Genomic DNA, 20077 nt, shown 5'->3' with positions numbered 1-20077 from the left:
GGATAAGTGCTAGGTACTAGGACACAGTGGTGAGCATGTATCATTTATCATTTTCCTATGATTAACTGGCTCTCCCCCACCCTCTGAAAGCTCATCCTCCAATGGGAGAGCCAATTACGGGGCAACAACTGTGGAGGTGGCAGTGTTTGGGGAAGAAGTTAGGGCACGTGGGAAGGTATGAAGACAGAGTGGAAGGTGTGAAGCTGAAACTGGGATCTCCAAGGAGTCAGGGCAGTGTGTGAAGTCAAGGACACGGGAGGGAGGCACCAGATGAAACCCACCTAATGTGTCGATGACTGTGTAGACAACCGTGTAATTTATTGTTCAAACTGAGACACTTTTTTTTTTTTTAAGATTTTATTTTATTTATTTGAGAGAGAGAGACAGTGAGAGAGAGCATGAGTGAGGAGAAGGTCAGAGGGAGAAGCAGACTCCCCATGGAGCTGGGAGCCTGATGTGGGACTCGATCCCGGGACTCCAGGATCACGCCCTGAGCCAGAGGCAGTCGTTTAACCAACTGCGCCACCCAGGCGTCCCTCAAACTGAGACACTTTTTCAGGACAAATACTAAACTAAATAGGATACCAGATAACAGATGCCAACTCTGATATATGTGAGGCATTTGGAGCAATCTGTACCTTATCCTCACAATGATAAGGCCACGGAAGTAGTCAAGCATGAGCGCCTTTGATAGGGTCAGATTTGCACATTCTGACGAAAAATGAAGGGGTCAGGGAACGGACTAAGATGCACAAATGGAGACAGGAAGACGAGTTAGGACAGCACAAATGGAGACAGGAAGACGAGTTAGGATGCCGGCTGCACTACAAGATGGCAGGAGTAGAAAGAATTAGGTAAATACAAGAGACATTTAAAAGGAATACACTAGTCTTTGCTGTTGACCCTGTGGGGGGGTGAGAAGCGTTAAGGACGGCTCCCATATGCTGGCTGCGGCAACTAGGCGGCTGGTGGTGCCAATGACTGAGACAGAAAACACGGCACACGCAGGTCTGTGGGGAAGGTAATGAGTTGCTGTGGGACCTGCTAGGCATGAGGTCTCCCCAGGACTTCTGCGTCAACACAGTGGATGGGCTTGAAGACAGAAGGTCTACAAATTCCCATTAGCTATCTATGATGGATAACGAATTACCCTAAATTTAGTGCCTTAAAGTAACAAACACTTAGTGCCTCAGTTTCTGTGGGTCAGGAGGCAGCACAGCTAGATAGTTCTGGCTAAGGGTCTCTCGAGAGTCTGTGGTCGGGGCACCTGGGTGACTCAATCAAGCAACTGTCTTCAGCTCAGGTCATGATCTCAGGATCCCGGGATCAGGCCCTGCACTGGCTCCCTGCTCAACGGGGAGTCTGCTTCTCCCTCTCCCTCTCCCTCTGCCTGGCCCCTACTCGACTCATTCTCTCTCAAATAAATAAAATCTTTTTTTTTTTTTAAGATTTTATTTATTTATTTGACAGAGAGAAATCACAAGTAGATGGAGAGGCAGGCAGAGAGAGAGAGGAAGGGAAGCAGGCTCCCTGCTGAGCAGAGAGCCCGATGTAGGACTCGATCCCAGGACCCTGAGATCATGACCTGAGCCGAAGGCAGCGGCCTAACCCACTGAGCCACCCAGGCGCCCTCAAATAAATAAAATCTTAAACAAACAAACAAAAAAAGTTTCTGATTGTCTCAAGGTTCGACTCCTCGAGGATCCACTTTGGTGCTCACTCCCATGGTTGCAGCAGGCTGAGTAGCGTCAGGACATGGTGGCTGGCTTCACCCAGAGCAAATACTGTGAACATAACAAAAGAGAGGGAGGGAGAGAGACATGCAAGGAAAAAAACACTCAAGGTGGAAACGACAGTCTGCTGTGTCCTATTTGATAGAAACAAGTCACACTCAAGGGGAGGGGAATGAAGCACCATTGCTTAAATATCCAAGAATTTCTGGGCATGTATCCTATTTTTTAATATCACCACAATATCACAGCCAGATTATGAACTTTCCCAAAGCCTAGTGATGGATTGGGCCACCTCTTCTTCTTCCCTACCACCCGCTCAAAAACCATATACCTACAGAGTGCTCCAAGGTACACAGCAACCTTCAGTCTCGCAATGAATTAATTGCCTAAGTTACCATTCTAGTTCATCTCCTATCCTCCCCTCTGCCTGTCCCTGCTCCAGCCACTTGCTCCCTGCAAACACCACCGTGCTCCTTTAAGGCATGCCTTTGCTTTGGTCTACAAGTCTGGTTCTCAACCTCGAATTCAGAGGTCACATGTGACTCCCCTAACGCTCTTCTCAGAACACTAGAAAACGCCGGCACACCTGGCCTCACACAAAATTCAGACTACCGTGCTAAAATGAAGACCCTTTGACACGAAATTCTAGAAAAGATGAGTGAGAGCAGGTGCTGAAGGTTTCAAACCATTTCTTCCACAAGCTGATCACAAAGTCACTATCAGAGACCAGCAGCAGAACAAGCCTTCCTCCAGGTTTGCCAAAATGGAAGGAGCATTTTGGGGGAGAAACAACAGACATGGAAAGCCCCCCCTGCTCCCCTTCTTTCAGCTCTCAAAAATGCCCACAGCTAGTTGCAAAGAGACTAGAATCATCTTCTAGGTCCATCAAAAAGCTCCTAAGTAAACAGTTCACCTACACGACAGAAGGCAGTTTTTAAAGACGAGGAGGTACCGACGTGGACAATCTCCAAGATCCATGCATTCGGAGGAAAAGACAACGTCCAGAACAGCGGGTACACTAGGCTAGTATCTGCTTTCCAAAAAAGATGATGAATGGCCGCCTGGGAGGCTCAGTCGATTAAGCGTCTACCTTCCGCTCAGATCGTGATCCCAGGGTCTTGGGCTCCCCGCTCGGCGAGGAGCCTGCTGCTTCCCCTTCTGACAGCTCTCCCTGCCACTCCCCCTGCTTGTGCTATCAAATAAATATGTAAAATCTTAAAAAGGAAAGAGTAAGTTTAAACTCACGCATCCATAAAGAGGAAGAAGGATGTATTTCCTAACGTGCCTGGCACATCCCTGGAAGGCTCCAGGTGGCCGTGGGGGGACCTCGGGGGACGCGGGGTGGGAGGGGCTTCTACCTTCTCCGGCCTCGGATTATTCCAGGCGGCACGCTTCGCCCGCGGACCGGAGGCCCAGGAGAGACCCGCGCCCCCGGGCTCCGAAGGGGCGGCGGCGGGTGGCAGGCCAGGCCTCGCGCTCTGCCCGCGCCTCTCCCCCGCATCCAGGCGCTCGCTCGAGTCCCTCCGCGCAGAGTGAGAGCCAGGAGTCACCAGGAGGCTCCCGCGCCTCACGCGAGGCACTGGGACCCCAGGCGCGCCCGCTAGCTCGGTTCACTACAGCCGCCGAAACTCCGCAGCTGTGTCTTCCTGGGTCTTGACCCCGCGCTCCCGGACGTGACGCGAAAGGCCGGTCCCGCCCTCCAACTTCCGGCTACGGGCCTGCGTTCGCGCGTGCGCACGGGGAGCCAGACCCGGGTACCGCACGCAGGGCCGCACGAGGTGCGAGCGAAATGGAGGGTTCCGCTGCCACCGCACCCTCATCCTCAACCGCAGCCTCGGACTCCGCTCCCGCGACCCCGGCCTCCGTGGAGCAGCTGGACAAAGGACAGGTGAGCGGCCCTTTGGGGCGCGGGACTCGGAAGGCGGGGTGGCTGGGGGCTTGTGAGACGCGGGGTGCCGGTGCGGGCTTCGCGCCCCCGCGGGCCCCCCCGGAGTTTGGGGAGAGTCACTGGGTCGCGCTGCGCTCAGCCTGCCCCCTCCTTCCTGCGCGCGGGGAGGCGCCTGCCGACCCCCAGCCCTGCGGCCTAGACCCGCAGGTAGATTGCAGGGGCAGCCTGGGATTCCGGGGTGCGACGCACCTGGCTCTGCTTCTTTTCCCGTTGGCTTGGCCAGGTCGCTTAATTCTGCAAGCCTCAGTGACCTTGGGTCTAAGAGGGCCTCTGATGGCTTCGGCGCCTCCCCGGGATCAGAGGAGGCAAGGCCTGTAAAGAGCTGTAGCCAGGGGCCTGACCCTTGGTTAAGCGCCCGGTGGGTGCTAGTTATGGCTTGATGCTCTTTTCCCGCGATCGCTGCCTCAATCATCGAGGCCGCGGGAAGCACGTTCTCACCTGGCGCGATGCCTTCACGTGGGAGAGGCTCTCTTTGGCAAGTGGGTGCTGATTGGATATTTCGGTCAGTTTCTGATGGAGTCTGATCCCAAATTGTAGGATCCTAATACAGAGAGTTGTGGAGTTGCCTATTCAAATAGAATTTGAGGAGGAAAAAAGGCGAGAGGAGAGAGCGAATGCTAAGAGTGAGATTTAATTTATTTGCATATCTCTACTTTGCAGATTAGAAAGGCAGTAGAAGCTCTGTTGACACATTCCAAGTCCAGGAAAAACGCGAATGGATTGCTTTTGAATGAGAATGAAAATTTCTTTTTAATGGTGGTATTGTGGAAGATTCCAAGTAAAGAACTGAGGGTCAGATTGTAAGTTCTCATTTTCTACTTTTTGCCCTTGTTATCTGCTGGGTCATTCTGTAGAGCTGTAACAGTTGCGCTTTTGTGTCTGGTGGAAATTTTGCAAACTCAAATTATGAGTTGAAATATGTAATTGTGCCTTTAAAAAACAAAACAGGGGGCGCCTGGGTGGCTCAGTGGGTTAAGCCGCTGCCTTAGGCTCAAGTCATGATCTCAGGGTCCTGGGATGGAGCCCCGCTTCTGGTTCTCTGCTCCGCAGGGAGCCTGCTCCCCCACCTCTAACTGCCTCTCTGCCTACTTGTGATCTCTCTAACTCTGTCAGATAAATAAATAAAATCTTAAATAATAATAATAATAATAACCCCATGTGCACTACCTTGAGTGGCTTCATTATGTTTTAAGTCTCCTTATATCCCTGAGAAATATCCCACATAGTAATTGATACTTTATTTGGTGTGGGAGGGGCCTGGGAAGCAGGAGAGAAAGAATCTAAAGCAGACTTCACACCCGGGGTGGAGCCCAGTGCAGGGGTCGATCTCATAACCCTGAGATCCTGACCTGCTCCAAAATCAAGTTGGACCCGTAACTGACTGAGCCACCCAGGCACCCTTAATTGATATTTTGGATTCTGGGTATTTGTGACAGTTTACTTACTCTTCTCCAACCATTGGAGACTAGATATATTTTTAAATGTTCGGGGTGCCTGGGTGGCTCAGTGCGTTAAGCCTCTGCCTTCAGCTCAGGGCAGGATCTTGGGGTCCTGGGATCGAGCCCCACATCAGGCTTTCTGCTCAGCAGGGAGCCTGCTTCCCTCTCTCTCTCTGCCTACTTATGATCGTTCTATCAAATAAATCTTAAAAAAAATTTTTTTTTTAAAGATTTTATTTATTTATTTGACAGAAAGAAATCACAAGTAAACGGAGAGGCAGGCAGAGAGAGAGAGAGGGAAGCAGGCTCCCTGCTGAACAGAGAGCCCGATGCGGGACTCGATCCCAGGACTCTGAGATCATGACCTGAGCCGAAGGCAGCGGCTTAACCCACTGAGCCACCCAGGTGCCCTTAAAAAATTTTTAAAAAATGTTCTCGGTAGAGTATTTGCTTAAATAGCGTGGACGTAGTTTGTTGGAATGACTGAATTTATTGTGTGTTCTGTGGAATAGAAACATACATTGTGTCTGTTATAACGCTTGCTTTCTCTGTTCCACCTCTGAATTTTGCAGGTCCTTGCCTCACAGTATTCGATCAGATTTAACAGATATTTGTTTACTTACCAAGGATGAACCCAACTTAACTCCTGAAAAGACGGAACGGTTTTACAAGAAGCTTTTGAACAAGCATGGGATTAAAACCATTTCTCAGGTCAGGAGTGGTTAATATTTTCAGGACAATTAAAAGATCTGAGTCAGTCCTTGAAGTGATAAGTCATACATTCCTGTACTACCTACTAACCTAGTATTTCTGTCCTAGAGATTTTATTTATTTAGCCATTCATTCATTCATTTTAAAAATTTCATTTTTGCATAATCTCTTTATCCACCGTGGGGCTTAAACTCACAACCCTGAGATTAAGAGTCATGTGCTTCACCAACTGAGCCAGCCAGGTGCCCTAGGAATTTAATTCTTTTTTTTTTTTTAAGATTTATTTATTTGACAGAGATCACAAGTAGGCAGAAAGAGAACGGGGAAGCAGGCTCCCTGCTGAGCAGAGAGCCCGATGCAGGGCTCCATCCCAGGACCCTGAAATCATGACCCGAGCCGATGGCAGAGGCACAACCCACTGAGCCACCCGGGCACCCCAGGAATTTAATTTTTAATCTTATTTTTTCTTTATAATTTTTGCTGGCTTCAGTAAGGTATGTTCCATCTTTTGTTTGATAGATGAACTGTTAAGGTTTTTTTTTTTTGTTTGTTTGTTTGTTTGTTTTGACCTAAAAGCTAATGGGTACATCACTAATTTATTTGAGAGAGCATAAGCCAGGGGAGAGGGAGAAACAGACTCCCCACTGAGCAAAGAGCCCAGTGCTGGGCTGGATCCCAGGACCCCGGAATCATGACCTAAGCTGAAGGCAGATGCATAACCAGCTGCCACCCAGGTGCCCCGTTGTATCTTGAACAGTTTCCAGAAGATCGTTCCATTAGGTCATGGTCAGCACTTGCAGAATGTTCCTGGGTTTGCCTGTGACTTGGCGCCTCCCGTTGTGGTTTGTAGTTGTTGGTGTCCTTTCGTTATAGGCTGTCCCAGCTCATCAGTCTCTGTGTCCCCAGTGGTTAACACAGTGTCTGGCCCACACTTGGCGCTCTCCACATGTTCCCTAAACTGTGGCCCTGGGACATTTTAAGATCTGGACACAAGTTATTGCTTCAGTTTTCTTCTTGTTCAACTTAACTTTATGTTTTTCCTTTTCCTTGTGTTTTTTTAGATTATCCCACTCCGAACTTTAAAAAAGGAGTATAAAGCCTATGAAGCCAAGCTCCGCCTCCTGGGCAGTTTTGACTTCTTCCTTACCGACGCGAGAATCCGGCGTCTCTTGCCGTCCCACCTGGGGAGACATTTCTACCACAGAAAGAAGTAGGTTTCTTACCAGTAACGGGGTTTGAGCAGAGTGAACTTTGCAGATGTGTATACATTCTGCTCCAAGTGCCTGTGTGTTCTTACAGAGTTCCGGTACCTGTAAACCTTCTGTCCAAGAATTTATCCAGGGAGATCAATGAATGCATCGGTGGAACGGTCTTAAACATCTCTAAAAGTGGTTCCTGCAGGTAGGTCAAAGCTATCAGTGTCTCGTTTTCTATCCACTTGATAATAATTTTATAAATTTATTTTTTAAACAAGATTGTGTTAATGAAATCAGATCCTTCTGTTAAAAGTAAGGTGTGTCCCTAAGAAGTACTTGGTTCTCTAGAAAAGTGCCATCCCAGAGAACTTTGTACAATGATGGAAGTGGTCTGTATCTGGGATCTGCATAAGAGTCCTAGGCACGGGGCGCGTGGGTGGCTCAGTGGGTTAAAGCCTCTGCCTTCGGCTCGGGTTATGGTCTCAGGGTCCTGGGATAGAGCCCTGCATTGGGCTCTCTGCTTGGTGGAGAGCCTGCTTCCTCCTCTCTTCTGCCTATTTGTGATCTCTGTCAAATAAATAAATAAATAAAATCTTTTTTAAAAGTGGAGGGGGGGGTCATGAGCTATATATGGCTGCCATGGCCAACGAGCTGAATTTCTAATTTTACTTGATTTCACGTAATGTAAACTGAAATAGGCATGTGTGGCTAGTGGCATCTGTAGGTATTATGGGAAACAAGGAGGACAAAACTAACACGTAGTGAACGTCAGTGGTTCTGGGCTCTCCTGTTGCCCGGGATCATGTTACCTGTTACAGGGGAGAGACCCCTAAGTCTTGATTTGACTTCTTGTTCAGTGAATTCATCATCCATCCTACCTCATCTGCTGTCTGGTGTCTCTTTGTTTTCAGACTGATTTCTTCTGAATCAGGATGGCGAGCTGGGTAGAACCCCCACATCCGGCCTCTGAGATCAGGAGAGACCTTTTGGGGAGGTGTGGCTCCCCGGGTGGACAGAGAATGTGGCTCCACCTTTTTTAATACGCCAAGGGGCTGGTTAAGTTTTTTTTTTTTTTTAAAGATTTTATTTATTTATTTGACAGAGAGAGATTACAAGTAGACAGAGAGGCAGGTAGAGAGAGGGAAGCAGGCTCCCCGCTGAGCAGAGAGCCCGATTCAGGACTTGATCCCAGGACCCTGAGATCATGACCTGAGCCGAAGGCAGCGGCTTAACCCACTGAGCCACCCAGGCGCCCCAGGGGCTGGTTAAGTTTGAGCACTTGGCAGATGAGCAGAAGGAGGGGATTTTTTTTTTTTTTTTTTTTTAATCACATAATGTATTATTTGCCCCAGGGATACGGGTCTGTGAATTGCCGGGTTTACACACTTCACAGCATTCACCATAGCACATACCCTCCCCAATGTCCATAACCCAAACACCCTCTCCCTCCTCCCCACCCACCCCCCCCCCCCCCGCAACCTCCAGTTTGTTTCGTGAGATTAAGAGTCTCTTATGGTTTGTCTCCTTCCCGATCCCATCTTGTTTCATTTATTCCTTTCCTACTCCCCAAATCCCCCATGTTGCATCTCCACTTCCTCACATCAGGGAGATCATGTGATAATTATCTTTCTCTGATTGACTTATTTCGCTCAGCATAATACCCTCTAGTTCCATCCACATCGTTGCAAATGGCAAGATTTCAGGGGTTTTGATGGCTGCATAGTATTCATTGTATATAGATACATCTTATTTATCCATTCATCTGTTGATGGACATCTAGGTTCTCTCCGTAGTTTGGCTATTGTGGCCATTGCTGCTATAAACGTTCGGGTGCACATGCGTCTTCAGATCACTACATTTGTATCTTTAGGGTAAATACCCAGTAGTGCGATTGCTGGATCATAGGGTAGCTCTGTTTTCAACTTTTTGAGGAACCTCCGTGCTGTTTTCCAGAGCGGTTGCACCAATTTGCATTCCCACCAGCAGTGTAGAAGGGTTCCCCTTTTGAAGGAGGGGATTTTTAAACATATTCAGAATCATTTTGAAAAATTACCTTCTGGCTGGGGCATCTGTGGTGTGGGGTTGGGCAGCTGCCAGGAGGGCAGCACTGGGGGGCTCTTGGGCCTCTCTTCCAGATAGCCCAGGAACCTCTGCATGCCCAGGGCAGGGCCTATGGTAAAATGGGACCACCAGGATGTCTAGACTCTGCTTCCCCGGGACGATTCTGGGCTTGTCTTCTGTCTGCAGGTGGGCGATCCCTTAACTGGGTGTAGTAAAGCTGCTGAGAAGCATTGGTGGTCAGGCCTGGGCCCAACTCTGGTTGTAGGCAGACATCAAAGTCGTGGCTCGTGGGAGGTGGTCCTCGGGCAGGTCAGAGGCCTGGGGGCCTGAGGTCGGTGGGCAGCTGCGAGAGGGAGATGGCTCCGAGAAGGCAGAGGAAGGAGCAGCGGTCTCCTCTTTCCCTTCAGGAGAGTTGTGGGCAGCAGACGGACAGTACAGACGCCTGAGCTGTACTTCCCTCTCCTTTCACACCCACCCTCCTCCCGGCTCCCCTCCTTCTCTCTCCTTCCCTCTCTCCTGTCCCGTCACCTGCCCCCCCTCCTCTCTCCTTCACTGCTTGTCGTCTCCGTCTGGGAGACCGGGGATGTGCTTGCAGCTGGCAGGGAGCTCGCAGCGGGCAGAGCCGTCTTTGGCTGGAGGGGGGTGACAGCACCAGCCCCATCTCGTCCTCATTCTGCGACTCCCAGCAGACCATGAGTTTGCCTTCCAGCTCCTGAGGTAGGGAGGACAGGGCCTGGCGGGAGCAGGGCCCCAGTGGCTGAGCAGTAGCGGAGTTTTCCACTTGGCTTCTATCTACACCCCGCTTCAGTTGAAGGGATCATCTTGCCCTTGGCCCGAAGATGCTGTTACACCAGGGACAAGAACTGTTGGTCTTAGATGATGACAGCTGGGTCAGGACAGGGGACCATAAAGACACAAGCATCCCTCCCAGCCGTCTTTCCTTCCAGAACAGCCCCTCCTCAGGAAAGCTTGAGGGCCAACTGTGTGACCTGTGTTTTCTAGAATGAAGGTAGAACTTCCTCCAGCTGATAGCTGATAAGCCTCTCAGGGCAGCTCCTTCATCACCGGGTCATGGTATTTCGGGAGCAGGACATATGCTCTCTCTCTGACAAATAAGTAAAATCTTAAAAAAAAAATAACATGAAACTAAGCAAAACAAGTCAATCACAGAAAAACAGTTACCGTATGATCTCACTGATAGGTGGTAATTTTTTTTTTTTTTTTTTTTTTTTTTTAAGATTGTATTTATCTGGGGCGCCTGAGTGGCTCAGTGGGTTAAGCCACTGCCTTCGGCTCGGGTCGTGATCTCAGGGTCCTGGGATCGAGCCTCGCATCGGACTCTCTGCTCAGCAGGGAGCCTGCTTCTCCCTCTTTCTCTGCCTGCCTCTCTGCCTACTTGTGATCTTTCTCTCTGTCAAATAAATAAAATCTTAAAAAAAAAAAAAAAGATTGTATTTATTTATTTGACAGAGAGAGGCAGGCAGAGCAGGGGGGTGGTGGTGGCAGTGAAGCAGGCTCTCCACTGAGTAGAGAGCCCGATGAGGGACTCGATCCCAGGACTCTGGGATCATGACCTGAGCTGAAGGCAGAGGCTTTAACCCACTGAGCCACCCGGGCGTCCTTGACAGGTGGAATTTAAGAAACGAAACAGGATCGCAGGGAAGGGGAAAAATAAGACAAAACCAGAGAGGGAGACAAACCATAAGAGACTCTTCATCACGGGAAACAAACTGAGGGTTGCTGGAGGGACGGGGGGGTGAGGGAGGAGGTAACTGGGTGACGGCAGGAGGGAGGGCACGTGATGCCGTGAGCACTGGGCATTATACAAGACTGATGAACCACTGACCTCTACCTCTGGAACTAATAATACACTATGTTAATTGAACTTAAATAAAATAGCAGTTGTATAAAACAACTATAGAAAGAAATAGTGAAACCACAAAGACTTGAATGCTTCTACCTTTAATTTTTTTTTCTCAGGATCATGTATTTATGTTTCTCGCTTACCTGCCTGTGCTGTATTTTGAAACACAAATTACTATTATTTTTTAAAACTTTTCTGTCTCGTGCTATATTACGTTGCAGTACTATCCGCGTTGGCCACACTGGAATGGAGGTTGAGCACGTTGTCGAGAACATCATCACTGTGGCGAAGAGGCTTTCGCAAAAGTTGCCAGAGGTGCGGTCCCACGGGGGCATGCCTTGACTCTTGCTCGTTTCAAAGAAACGGGACCTGCTCCGATCGTGCCTTTCTTGTCTGTTGCAGAAGTGGGAGAGTGTGAAGCTCTTGTACGTGAAAACCGAGAGATCCGCTTCCCTGCCCATCTTTTCCTCGTTCGTCAGCTGTCAGGATGAAGCCAAGGGCATAAGCACCCCCAGTCAGAAGAAGAAGGTGAGTAGGGTCTAAAATACTGGTGGGCTTCCTCCCAGATAGAAACATGGCCCAGGAAGAGGAGCAGATGCCCTTCCTGCCTGACCTTCAGTGGCTGCCCAGTGGTCCTGCTTTGCGTGCGTTGTCCCCACTCTACAGATGAGCTCCGTTAGCAGGGGTGTGAGTAAAGCGTAGCGAGGTACAGGTACCTTGTCTTTATTGGTACATTAGTTACGTGGCCGAGTAGACTCAGTGGGGGCCTGTGTAGAGGCAAGAGAAGCTAAAAGAAAACAGGAAGTTCATTAAGCACTTTTTTTTTTTTTTAAGATTTTATTTATTTATTTGACAGAGAGAGAGATCACAAGCAGGCAGAGAGGCAGACAGGAGGAAGCAGGCTCCCCGCTGAGCAGAGAGCCCGATGCAGGGCTCGATCCCAGGACCTTGGGATCATGACCTGAGCCAAAAGCAGAGGCTTAACCCACTGAGCCACCCAGGCGCCCCAAGCACTTAATTTTTTTTTTTTTTTAAAGATTTTTTATTTATTTATTTGACAGAGCTCACAAGTAGGCAGAGAGGCAGAGAGAGAGGAGGAATCAGGCTCCCTGCTGAGCAGAGAGCCCGATGTAGGTCTCGATCCCAGAACCCTGGGATCATGACCTGAGCTGAAGGCAGAGGCTTTAACCCACTGAGCCACCCTGGCACCCTTTTAAGCACTTTTCTGTGGACAAAATTGACGATTGTGTTAGGCTCACAGATAACCTCTCAGTTTGGGTTTGTAGGTTTTCAGTGCTCTTGATGCTAGTGCACAAAAAAACAAAAAACCAGAGAACGTTTCTTTTTTTTTTTTGCTGCTGGTTAGACCAGTCTCTTAGTTTGTTAACACTTTTCTTTAGCCATGTTAATCAGGTTCAGTGGGGTTTTAATTTGGGTATTGCTATTTTTTTTTTAAGATTTTATTTATTTATCAGATAGAGAACACAAGCAGGCAGAGAGACTGACAGAGAGAGGAGGAAGCAGGCTCCCCGCTGAGCAGAGAGCCCGATGTGGGTCTTGATCCCAGGACCCCGAGATCACGACCTGAGCTGAAGGCAGACGCTTTAACCCACTGAGCCACCCAGGCGCCGCACTATTTTTTTTTTCTTTTTACTTGTAGAAATAGTGTGTTTTGTTCTTTTTCAAAGTGGCTTTACTTCTTTTACTTTCTTATTAACTACCCCTAAATCATTCTCCAGTTCCCAGTAATTCCTGGAACACGTTCAGCGTTAACTGTTTCATCGTCCAGTCGTTGGAGTAGCGCTGTGCTGGCGTCACAGCCGATTCTGTGTCCCTGCTGGCTCCTTGTGGACCTCTTGTCTTTGTGTCGTGACTGTCGTATTGGGAACATGATTGGTAGAAATAATTGGAGGTGTAGGATAGAGATGTTTCTCTAGAAGATTTCCATTTCTGTCTGTTGGGCACCTTGGGACCCTGGACCTGGAGCGCATTTCAGGGCTTGAGATCCCCTTAAGGATTCCAAGCAGACCATGTGAAGACTCTACACAGCTCTGCTTCCACTTCCTCTTTACCCCGAGAGTAACTCACAGGCCTCCCAGCTTACCGTGGGGGGTTCCTCCTATAAACCCACCCTAGTGTGGACACTGGTATTTGATTTCTCTCCATCCACCCTCCACTCCCTGTTAAAATAAAAATTAGGGATCAGCAAATACTCTTGGCAGAATTTGCTTCTGGGCTCACTTATCCTTTTGGTCCTTATTTTAAATGTCTTGCAGGTAGTTGGTTCCTTGATGCCTTTAAGATAAAAAAAAATTTTTTTTAATATATTCTGCCCTACTTTTTTACTTATTTTCATTGGGAAGATGACCCAGGATAACAGACTGCTGTTATCAGAAGCAAGAAATCTGAATTCTTTTGCCATTTGTCCGATTCGTTTGAGGACTTGGAGAAAATGTTGGAATTGCTGGTTAAAATGTTGGAACCGCTGGTTAAAATGGGTCGGTTACGGTCAGGGATGTTATTGACTGGGATTCTGTGGTTAGGACAACAGACCTCTAGCTGTTGAAACATTTTACTGTTTCCACTTAAAGCCAAAACCCTGAAGTGGAGAGAAAGTGATCAGTTATGTGAGTTTTGGGAATACCGTTTTATTGAGACATAAATCACATCAGAGTGCTCTACAACTGAGGATAATTCTTAACTCCCCCGTGAATGAGATCAGCTTTCATGGAAGCTCCAGCCGCACACCCGGGTTCGGAGTCCCGGCGTGTAATTCCCAGAGCGAGCATCCTTGGCTGCAATTTAGAGCCAGACTGGAGTTGAGGTTCACGTGCCAGTCATGGGGTTTGTTTGCTCGGAGTTGGTACACATCGAGGCACTTTGCAGAAGCGTTGGGGGCATCAGAGCCGCATGTGCTGAATTTCTGCCGTTCCGATGTGCCGACGAGTGTGTCCCTTACTGAAGTTAGGCTTGTGCGTGTATCGTTTTTGTTTATTTTTTGTAGGAGGCAAAGAAAAAACAAAAACAAAAAGAGTATCGTGAAAAACAGAAAGAGAAGAAGAAAAACAAAAGGCTTATGAAACAGGCTGGGAAGACTCCATCGGGCCCAGAGAAGGAGGACGTGGACACCAAAACTACTGGAACTGCAGCACCGGCCCCTGCCCCTGCCCCCGCCCCCCAGAAGGAGGGGTCTGGAGCCCGTGAGAAGAAAGAGGGCCGTCGAGGGAAAGCTCAGTCGAAGGTGAAGGAGGAATCTGAAGACGAGATCCCTGTGCTGGTCCCGATAGGGGGGACGCCAGCCAAAGGAAACGCAGAGGTACTTTCATTGATTTTCATTGTAATTGTAGGAAACGCTGCCTGTGGTTTTAACGAGCAGGCCAGAGCAGAAACCTGGGCAGTGGTTTCATTGCTGACGGAGAGTCCTGGATCCCCCGTGTCATTAGCCTTAGGAAACTTAGCCAGGGCCAGGGCGGCTCGCATGCGTGCTCCGGAAACCTCTCCGGCACCCCAGCCCCGTGGGCTCCAGAAATCCGACTGCGTGGGTTTCACGGGATCGGTTAGAGGAACAGAATTTTTTAACTTTTTGATTCCTTGGTATAGTTTTTCCTCGTTCTCAGTGTCCGTCCAGCTAGGTAAAGGTCTCTTGAACATGAGGAGGAAGAAAGGGGATTCTGAGGGCCCGGAGGGCTGTTCTCACCACGGATGCAGCCTGCATGTACCTGGTGTGAGGCGTGGCCTTAGGTGGGAGTGACCGGCCCAGGGCTAGTCCTGCCCTTGACCGATTGGGTTCTTTGTCCAGTAGCGGCAGTCCTTAGAATTGTCAGGATGTTGGAGTTTTCATGTTGGTGAAAGTACTCCTTGTGCAGGTGTCCCCAGAGTTCCTCTGAGTTTTTAAGTTTGCTCAAAACTAACACAAAGGATCCGTGTACGTGGGAGCATTGTAATTGTTTTTGGAGAAAGCACACTGTGTGTGTTTCCAGGGGACGGGATGTGACATTTTGCAGATTGGAAGAGTGGATGGCTGACTGGCTGGTGTGTAGCTCAAGCCGTAGAAGTGTGTTCGTGTGTACAGAAGTCTTGTTCGCCAGCGAGGCGCAGAGGAGGACACGTCATGGGCCTTTCCGGCCATTTTTATAAGAAATTTGAGATGATGTTTAGTAAGAAAATACAGAGCCCTCAGTGAGTTAAAGCCGCTGCCTTCAGCTCAGGTCATGATCTCAGGGTCCTGGGATCGAATCCCGCATCGGGCTCTCTGCTCAGCAGGAAGCCTGCTTCCTCCTCTCTCTCTCTGCCTGCCTCTCCACCTACTTGTGATCTCTCTCTCTGAGTCAAATAAATGAGTAAAATCTTTTTAAAAAAAGAAGATACAGAGCCCTTGGGAATGCTAATGAAGTAACTAGGGAAAGGGCGTAACATTTGGCATTCGTTCATTTGTTTTTAAGATTTTTTATTTGAGAGAGAGAGCATGGGTAGAGGGGTGCAGAGGGAGAAGCAGAGTCCCCGCTGAGCAGGGAGCCCGACACCGTGACCTCAGCTGAAGTCCTTGACACTTGACCAACTGAGCCAACCAGCTTCCCCAACATTTGACTTTTAAATGAATGCACACTTCTAGGGGGAAAGTAGTAAATGATAGGTAGTTAATATGGTGTGCTGAAGTTGTCAGAGAATTTTGTTTCTCGTATTTCTTACGTTTTCCAAATTTCCCATAACAATCTTACTGTTTTATATTTACTGAAAAGCAAACTTTTGCTTTGCTGGCTGTTTTTGCCTCTCTGACTTCCTCCCATATTGGACGCGTCTGTCACTAGAGTGCTGTCCAGCAGCTCTCATTTGGGCTCTGGAGGATCCTGGAACACGCTGCCCTCCAAGACCTTCTCAGTCTGCTTTGGGAAGCAGGGCTTCCTGACAGGCAGCCCGCGTGGTTTTTACACAGTTTGGGAAACTCTGTCCTCACCCACAGGCAAGGAATGTACACCTGAAGATGGAGAAGAATCAGGATTGGGCCACAGGCTCCTAGTGGTGCTCCCAGCGGGCGCTTCTTGGTGTCTCTATGAAAGGCAAAGACGGTTCTCTGTTGACCAGATCTGGGAGAGCAGCACCAGGGTCCTTGCGACCATCCATAATGATGGAAAACAGTTACCTTTCAGAATGCCTGCGCGCCAGAAGGCAAAACCATCCCTCCTGTTATCACACTGTAGTATCCCTTTGGGGGGTGACATGATGATATCAGTTCTCAGAGGGACACTTTCAGGGTTTCCCTTGGACTTAACTTTGCTTTTTCTTAGGTGCCAAAACAAGCCGCAGGAAAGAAGTCTCCAAAAAAGAGTCCTGCTCCCAGCACACCCCGTGGGAAGAAGAGAAAGGCTTTTCCGGGTTTGGAGACCCCAAAGGCTGTGGAGCCCAAGACCCCAGGCAGTGACCCGGAGAAGAAGCCAAGAATCAAAGAAGACGCAGAGAAAGAAAAAAACTCTTCGCGGGGGAAAAAAGACCCAAGACAGATGACCAAAAAGCCAGGGGCTAAGTTCTTTACCACTGCTAGTAAATCTGCAAAAAAAGCTCCCCGCACTCCCAAACAGTGGCCCAAAAAGCCCAAAGTACCCCAGTCGACCTAAAAATCCAGAGACTCAGGCAGAAGGGAGCATCCACATTCCCCGAAGAGCTTTTTAAAAATGCAGGGTCCCGAGCCCCACACCATGCAGTCTTCTCCGGGAGTGAGGCCCAGACTTCAATATTTTTTAAAACCTCCGCAAGTAGTTCTGACATCCGTTTGTGCGCGTGAGAACCAGTAGTTTTGAAGTAAATCAATTTTTTTAAGTTGGTCTTCTGTGCATTTGCTAATAGGACAGAAGGAGAGTACAGTGCTCTCTGGTTGTTATTACAGCGTGCCGTCGGCTTCTGAGCAGAATATCGGCCTTCCCCACCTTGTTGGTTTTTCTTGGAACCCCTCCGATGTGATCCTTTCCCGCCTGCTTTCCACCATCTGTTTTCTGAGGCTCCTTTACACTCGTCTGTGCAAACCCTCCCAAAGCTCGTCCGCAGGCCCGGGATAAGCCCGCTGCCGACACTCGGCTGTGGCACTTTGGAGAGAGTCTTGGTGGGTTTTTGGAAAGGACCCTTGAGATGCAAATCATTGATTTCGGTGGCAGTCCGCCACGGCTGTGGGTCACTGAGGCAGTGTGCCTTCAGTGGGCTTAGTTACCAGGGAGCGTTGGCGTAGGCAAGAAATACATGCCCGTCTTCCTCCAGACCGTCGTCCGCCTGTGTGCATTTACTCACGTGTACACTGTGTTCCTTCTGCATGACTGTTCAGTAGATGTGTTCTGAAGCAGTAAGTGACTCTTGGGGTGCTCAGCCTCTCTCTGGATTTGATTGGGGGTCCACATCCCTGGCTATAAGCCATGGACGCACTGTCCTAATGGCTAGTGACACGTGCTTTCCAGAAAGATCACATGGTTCAGAAACAAGACAAGCTTCCAGGGGCCTTCCTCCCAAGTCAGGAGCTAGACCACCTGCTTTTTTGATACCACAAAGTAGATGGTAACATTTACTTTTTTAAATCACAAAAGTCTCTAAAATGCGGAATTTGTATTTCCGCTGGCCTCATAGGCTCTCGAGTGTGCATTTACTGTCAAGGGCAAGCGCGTCATCAATGGGTTTTCCATAGAAACGAGGTGCCATGGGGACACGGCCAGATGGGCTTCAGAGATGGAGATTCAAGTGCCCGAGGTGCCATGGGGACACGGCCAGATGGGCTTCAGAGATGGAGATTCAAGTGCCGTTTTGAAGAGGGAAACTCAGTGTTGTCAGGCTAGTCCATTCTCTACAGGACGTAATTTTGCAGGGGAGAAGCTGTATGGTGGTTTCATCCCAACCTCCAGCCAAATAAAGATTTTGCAACACCAAGTGATTCTCTGGTCTGCGGCTTGGTCCTGATCGAATGTAAGGCAGCAATTTACCTTCCTGTCCTCTGTGCCTCGGGTTTCACTCATAAATTCTCTGCAGTGGAAATGGCAGACTTGCTTAAACTTCCTAAGCAAGATGCTTTTTTTTTTTTTTTGACAAGGGAAAGCCACAGTTGGGGAATTGGTGAAAATTCGGAATCGCAATGAAAAGGCACAAGCCATTGCTGCTAGGTTTCTAAGGCTCAGGCATGATCCCCAGCTGACCAACAGGACTGGGAGCTGTCAGTGGTCTCCCTAGGGGCCGAGAGGAGTGCGGGAAATCACTTAAGTGAGTCAGGCTCTTGGATTCGAGAGGTGAGTGTATGGCTATCTTTTGTTGTTGTTGGGGTTTTTTGTTGTTTTTTTTTTTTTTTAAGATTTTATTTATTATTTATTGGACAGACAGAGATCACAAGTAGACAGAGAGGCAGGCAGAGAGAGAGGAGGAAGCAGGCTCCCCGCTGAGCAGAGAGCCCGATGCGCGGGGCTCGATCCCAGGATCCCGGGATCATGACCTGAGCCGAAGGCAGAGGCTCCAACCCACTGAGCCACCCAGGCGCCCCTTGTTGTTGTTGTTTAATGATTTATTTTTTAGAAAGAGTTTAGAGAGAGTGCAAGCTGGGGGAGGAGCAGAGGGAGAGAGAATCTCAAGCAGACTCCACACTGAGCGTGGAGCCTGACCTGGGGCTCAGTCCCACAACCCTGAGATCATAACCTGAGCCAAAACCATAAATCATACACTTCAGTGACTGTGCCGCCCAGGCACCTTAATCAAGTATGGAAGGGTGTTAAATAGCCAACAAGTCTTTGGCCATTTTATTAAATATGTGAAGGGTCTGGTTTGTCTACATTTCTTTATCCTTAAATCGCTACTGTTTTTGGGTCACCCGAGTGGCTTATTCAAGCATCCGACTCTTGACCTTAGCTCAGGTCTTGAGCTCAGGGTCGTGAGTTCAGGTACCACATAGGGCTCTACAATTGGTGTGGATCCTCCTTAAAATCGCTACTGTTTTGGCTGTGTTAACGCACACAGCATCAAGATTCCCTGTAGGACTTTAGGAAAAAATAAGAGGTCCTCATCAATCTTTGGGTTTTATTTTTATTTTACTTTATTTTATTTTTTAAAGATTGTATTTACTTCATTTTTAAGAAGCAGTTTTACGGCGCCTGGGTGGCCCTGTGGGTTAAGGCCTCTGCCTTCAGCTCCGGTATGGTCCTAGGGTCCTGGGATTGAGCCCCACATCGGGCTCTCTGCTCAGCGGAGAGCCTGCTTCCATTTCCTCCTCTCTATCCAACGTGGGGCTCTAACTTAACAACCCTGAGATCAAGAGTCACATGGTCCACTGACTGAGCCAGTTAATTTCCCCCAATGTACATTTTTTTTTTTTAAAGATTTTATTTATTTGACAGAGATCACAAGTAGGCAGAGAGGCAGGCAGAGAGAGAGGAGGAAGCAGGCTCCCTGCCGAGCAGAGAGCCCAATGCGGGGCTCCATCCCAGGACCCTGGGATCATGACCTGAGCCAAAGGCAGAGGCTTAACCCACTGAGCCACCCAGTGCCCCAGAAGGGCAGTTTTGAAAGGGGACACTTTGCAGGTGGTTGGGCATTGCTGCTGCTGGTTGGCTCAGTGAGGGAGAGTGTGTGACTCTTGATCCCAGGGCTGTGAGTTCGAGCCCCATGTTGGGTGTAGCGATTACTAAAAATAAACTTAAAAACAAAGCACCTATAAAAGTTGAGGACCTGGAAACTTCCCTTTAAGCTTTCATGCCTCTGTGATTCCCCGAAAGTCCCCAGGGACTCTGTGCCCCAGTTTTTATTTATTTGTTTGACAGATAGAGCTCACAGGTAGGCAGAGAGAGAGAGAGGAGGAAGCAGGCTCCCTGCTGAGCAGAGAGCCCGATGTGGGGCTCGATCCCAGGACCCTGGGACCATGACCCGAGCCGAAGGCAGAGGCTAAATTTAACCCACTGAGCCTCCCAGGCACCCCAAAGAGAAACTTTTTAATAGGGAAAAGTGAAAACAATGTTCGATAATAGAGAATTTAAACAAATACGCATATATACACACAAAATATATTTTTTTTCTCTTCTTTAAGTAGGCTTCACGCCTGATGTGGGGCTTGAACTTCCCAACCCTGAGATCAAGAGTCATGTCATGCTTTACTGACTGAGCCAGGCAGGTAC

The 20077-nt window shown here is 48.8% G+C and overlaps 1 protein-coding gene across 1 annotated transcript; it reads left to right on the top strand.

The window, feature by feature from the left end:
- Positions 1-3452: 3452 nt before the first annotated feature.
- On the top strand, positions 3453-16766 carry RSL1D1 (ribosomal L1 domain containing 1). The gene is made up of 9 exons (XM_044232804.1): positions 3453-3621; positions 4342-4481; positions 5693-5831; positions 6893-7041; positions 7131-7232; positions 11174-11267; positions 11355-11480; positions 13957-14268; positions 16238-16766. The coding sequence occupies exons 1-9, from the start codon at positions 3523-3525 to the stop codon at positions 16562-16564; spliced, it is 1488 nt and encodes a 495-aa protein (XP_044088739.1). The 5' UTR covers positions 3453-3522; the 3' UTR covers positions 16565-16766.
- The last annotated feature ends 3311 nt before the right edge of the window (positions 16767-20077 follow it).

The sequence above is a fragment of the Neovison vison genome, chromosome 14 (genome assembly GCF_020171115.1).
Source record: "Neovison vison isolate M4711 chromosome 14, ASM_NN_V1, whole genome shotgun sequence".
Classification (NCBI taxonomy): domain Eukaryota; kingdom Metazoa; phylum Chordata; class Mammalia; order Carnivora; family Mustelidae; genus Neogale; species Neogale vison.
Note: the sequence above shows the minus strand (reverse complement) of the source record. Positions and strands in the feature narration are given on the sequence as shown.

Coding starts and splice junctions, on each gene's coding strand:
- RSL1D1 (XM_044232804.1), top strand. CDS start 3,523: ATGGAGGGTTCCGCTGCCACCGCACCCTCATCCTCAACCGCAGCCTCG. Junction 5,832..6,892: donor GGATTAAAACCATTTCTCAG/GTCAGGAGTGGT, acceptor GTGTTTTTTTAG/ATTATCCCACTCCGAACTTT. Junction 7,042..7,130: donor CATTTCTACCACAGAAAGAA/GTAGGTTTCTTA, acceptor GTGTTCTTACAG/AGTTCCGGTACCTGTAAACC.